At 57.4% G+C, this 3,675-nt stretch overlaps 1 protein-coding gene across 1 annotated transcript in view; it reads right to left on the reverse strand.

Annotated features, from left to right (window-relative positions):
* Window positions 1-3,402, reverse strand: part of LOC144677516 (protein shisa-6-like) — a 25,850-nt gene extending 22,448 nt beyond the window's left edge. Inside the window, exon 1 of the mRNA XM_078537585.1 lies at window positions 2,897-3,402. Within this exon, the coding sequence (XP_078393711.1) occupies window positions 2,897-3,402 (506 nt within the window). The remainder of the gene's footprint in view (window positions 1-2,896) is intronic.
* Between the last annotated feature and the right edge of the window lie 273 nt (window positions 3,403-3,675).

Consider the following 3,675-nt stretch of genomic DNA (forward strand, 5'->3'; position numbering starts at 1 on the left):
AGACGAGTGCGAGTTACGTGTAGACGAGTGTGGAGGGAGTTACGTGTAGACGGGTGGAGTTACGTGTTGACGAGTGTGAGTTACGTGTTGACGAGTGCGGAGGGAGTTACATGTAGACGGGTGGAGTTACGTGTAGACGGGTGGAGTTACGTGTTGACGAGTGTGAGTTACGTGTTGCCGAGTGTGAGTTACGTGTTGCCGAGTGTGAGTTACGTGTTGCCGAGTGTGAGTTACGCGTAGACGAGTGTGAGTTACGCGTAGACGAGTGTGAGTTACGCGTAGACGAGGGTGAGTTACACGTAGACGAGGGGGTGGAGTTACGCGTAGACGAGGGGGTGGAGTTACGCGCAGACGAGTGTGAGTTACGTGCAGACGAGTGTGAGTTACGTGCAGACGAGTGTGAGTTACGTGCAGACGAGTGTGAGTTACGTGCAGACGAGTGTGAGTTACGTGCAGACGAGTGGGAGGGGAGTAACGTGTAGACGAGTGTGGGTTACGTGTAGAGGAGTGTGGGTTACGTGTAGAGGAGTGTGTTACGTGTAGAGGAGTGTGTTACGTGTAGAGGAGTGTGTTACGTGTAGAGGAGTGTGTTACGTGTAGAGGAGTGTGTTACGTGTAGACGAGTGTGAGTTACGTGTAGACGAGTGTGAGTTACGTGTAGACGAGTGTGAGTTACGTGTAGACGAGTGTGAGTTACGTGTAGACGAGGGGGCGGAGTTACGTGCAGACGAGTGTGAGTTACGTGCAGACGAGTGTGAGTTACGTGCAGACGAGTGTGAGTTACGTGCAGACGAGTGTGAGTTACGTGCAGACGAGTGTGAGTTACGTGCAGACGAGTGTCAGTTACGTGCAGACGAGTGTCAGTTACGTGCAGACGAGGGTCAGTTACGTGCAGACGAGTGTCAGTTACGTGCAGACGAGTGTCAGTTACGTGCAGACGAGTGAGAGTTACGTGCAGAGGAGTGTGAGTTACGTGCAGAGGAGTGTGAGTTACGTGCAGAGGAGTGTGAGTTACGTGCAGACGAGTGTGAGTTACATGCAGACGAGTGTGAGTTACGTGTAGATGAGTGAGTTACGTGTAGATGAGTGTGAGTTACGTGTAGACGAGTGTGAGTTACGTGTAGACGAGTGTGAGTTACGTGTAGACGAGGGGCGGAGTTACGTGCAGACGAGTGTGAGTTACGTGCAGACGAGTGTGAGTTACGTGCAGACGAGTGTGAGTTACGTGCAGACGAGTGTGAGTTACGTGCAGACGAGTGTGAGTTACGTATAGACGAGTGGGAGGGGAGTAACGTGTAGACGAGTGGGAGGGGTGTTACGTGTAGACGAGTGTGGAGGGAGTTACGTGTAGACGAGTGTGGAGGGAGTTACGTGTAGACGAGTGTGGAGGGAGTTACGTGTAGACGAGTGTGGAGGGAGTTACGTGTAGACGAGGGGGTGTGGAGTTACGTGTAGACGAGGGGGGTGGAGTTACGTGTAGACGAGGGGGGTGGAGTTACGTGTTGACGAGTGTGAGTTACGTGTTGACGAGTGTGAGTTACGTGTAGACGAGTGTGAGTTACGTGTAGACGAGTGTGAGTTACGTGTAGACGAGTGTGAGTTACGTGTAGACGAGTGGGAGGGGAGTAACGTGTAGACGAGTGGGAGTTACGTGTAGACGAGTGGGAGTTACGTGTAGACGAGTGGGAGTTACGTGTAGACGAGTGGGAGTTACGTGTAGACGAGTGGGAGTTACGTGTAGACGAGTGGAAGTTACGTGTAGACGAGTGGGAGTTACGTGTAGACGAGTGGGAGTTACATGTAGACGAGTTGGGGTTATCTGCAGACGAGGGGGAAAGGAGTAACAGGTAGACGAGTGGGAGTTATGAGTAGATGAGGGGGAGGGGAGTTACATGTAGACAAGTGTGAGCGGGAGTGGGAGATACGTGTAAACAAAAGGGAGTGGCAGATATGTGTAGACGAGCGGGAGATACCTGTGGACGAGCGGGAGATAGATGTAGACAAGTGGGAGCGGGAGATATGTGTGGACAAGCGGGAGCGGGAGATACGTGTGGACGAGCGGGAGTGGAAGATATGTGTAGTTGAGCGGGAGATACGTGTAGATGAGCGGGACCGTGAGGTACGTGTGGATGAGCGGGAGATACGTGTCGATGAACGGGAGCGGGAGATATGTGTAGATGAGCGGGACCGTGAGATACGTGTGGACGAGCGGGAGTGGGAGATATGTGTAGTTGAGCAGGAGATACGTGTAGATGAGCGGGAGCGGGAGATATGTGTAGACGAGCGGGAGTGGGAGATACATATAGATGAGCGGGAGATACGTGGAGACGAGCGAGAGTGGGAGATACGTATAGACGAGCGGGAGATATATGTGGACGAGTGGTGGATACGTGTGGATGAGCGGGAGATACGTATAGACGAGCGGGAGATACGTGTGGACGAGCGGGGGATACGTGTGGACGAGCGGGGGATACGTGTGGACGAGCGGGAGATACGTGTGGACGAGCGGGAGATACGTGTGGACGAGCTGGAGATACGTGTAGATGAGTGGGAGCGGGAGATACGTGTAGACGAGCGGGAGATACGTGTAGACGAGCGGGAGATACGTGTAGACGAGCGGGAGATACGTGTAGACGAGCGGGAGATACGTGTAGACGAGCGGGAGATACGTGTAGACGAGCTGGAGATACGTGTAGATGAGTGGGAGTGGGAGATACGTGTAGACGAGCGGGAGATACGTGTGGATGAGCTGGAGATACGTGTGGATGAGCTGGAGATACGTGTGGATGAGCTGGAGTGAAGGTCCCGCGCGGTGACGGTTGGCGGCGGGGAGGGTGGGCGCCCGGGGCGGTGGGTGGGGGGGGGGGGGTGGCGGGGTGGGGGGGAGGTAGGTCACCTGGAGACGTTGAGGTCGCGGGGCTGCTGCGCCACCTTGCGGAAGGCCACCTTGACGCCGATGCCCACGGCCAGGCTGAGGGTGAGGACGCCGCAGATGATGTAGACGGTGCTGTTGGTGCGGTCCTTGGCGGGGTCGTAGCGGTCGTTCTCGGTGACGGCGGAGCTGGTGAGCGGCGTGTTGGCCCAGTCGGGGCTGTTGTAGTTGCTGCAGCTGCCCTGGGCCAGCTGGTAGGAGCGGAACTCGCAGCAGAAGCGGTAGTGGCAGGTGCCGCAGCAGTACAGGTAGGTGCCCGAGCTGCAGTTGAAGGGCGGGTCATACTGGCCCATCACGTCGTAGTAGCCCTGGCAGGTGTCGCCCACGGCGGCCGGGGGCGTCCTGGCCGCCCTCTCCCCCTTCCCCCTGCCCCCCGCCGCCGCCGCCAGGCTGGCATTCTGGGCGCCCGCTGCCCAGCCGGCGACGCAGAGGAGGAGCAGCGTCACCACCAGGCCGCCGCGCGGGGACATGGGCACCGGCGGGCTGGCGCTAGGGGATCGAGCCGGAGGGAAGGGGGCGCGGAGAGAGCGCGTGGGGGCAGGATTCGCTCAGTCTCTTCCTCCTCCTTCCCCTCCTCCCCTCACCACCCTCCTGGCAAAACCCAACTCGTCCTCCCAGCGCCTTCTCCGCCCCTTTTCCAAGTGTGGGGGTTGATGCCGTCGGTCAGCGGAGTTAGGAGAGAAGGCAGCCACTCCTCGACTCTTCCGCACAATTCACCTCCTCCCTCTCCTCCTACTCCTCCT

This window comes from Cetorhinus maximus, unplaced genomic scaffold (genome assembly GCF_964194155.1).
Source record: "Cetorhinus maximus unplaced genomic scaffold, sCetMax3.hap1.1 HAP1_SCAFFOLD_2622, whole genome shotgun sequence".
NCBI lineage: Eukaryota > Metazoa > Chordata > Chondrichthyes > Lamniformes > Cetorhinidae > Cetorhinus > Cetorhinus maximus.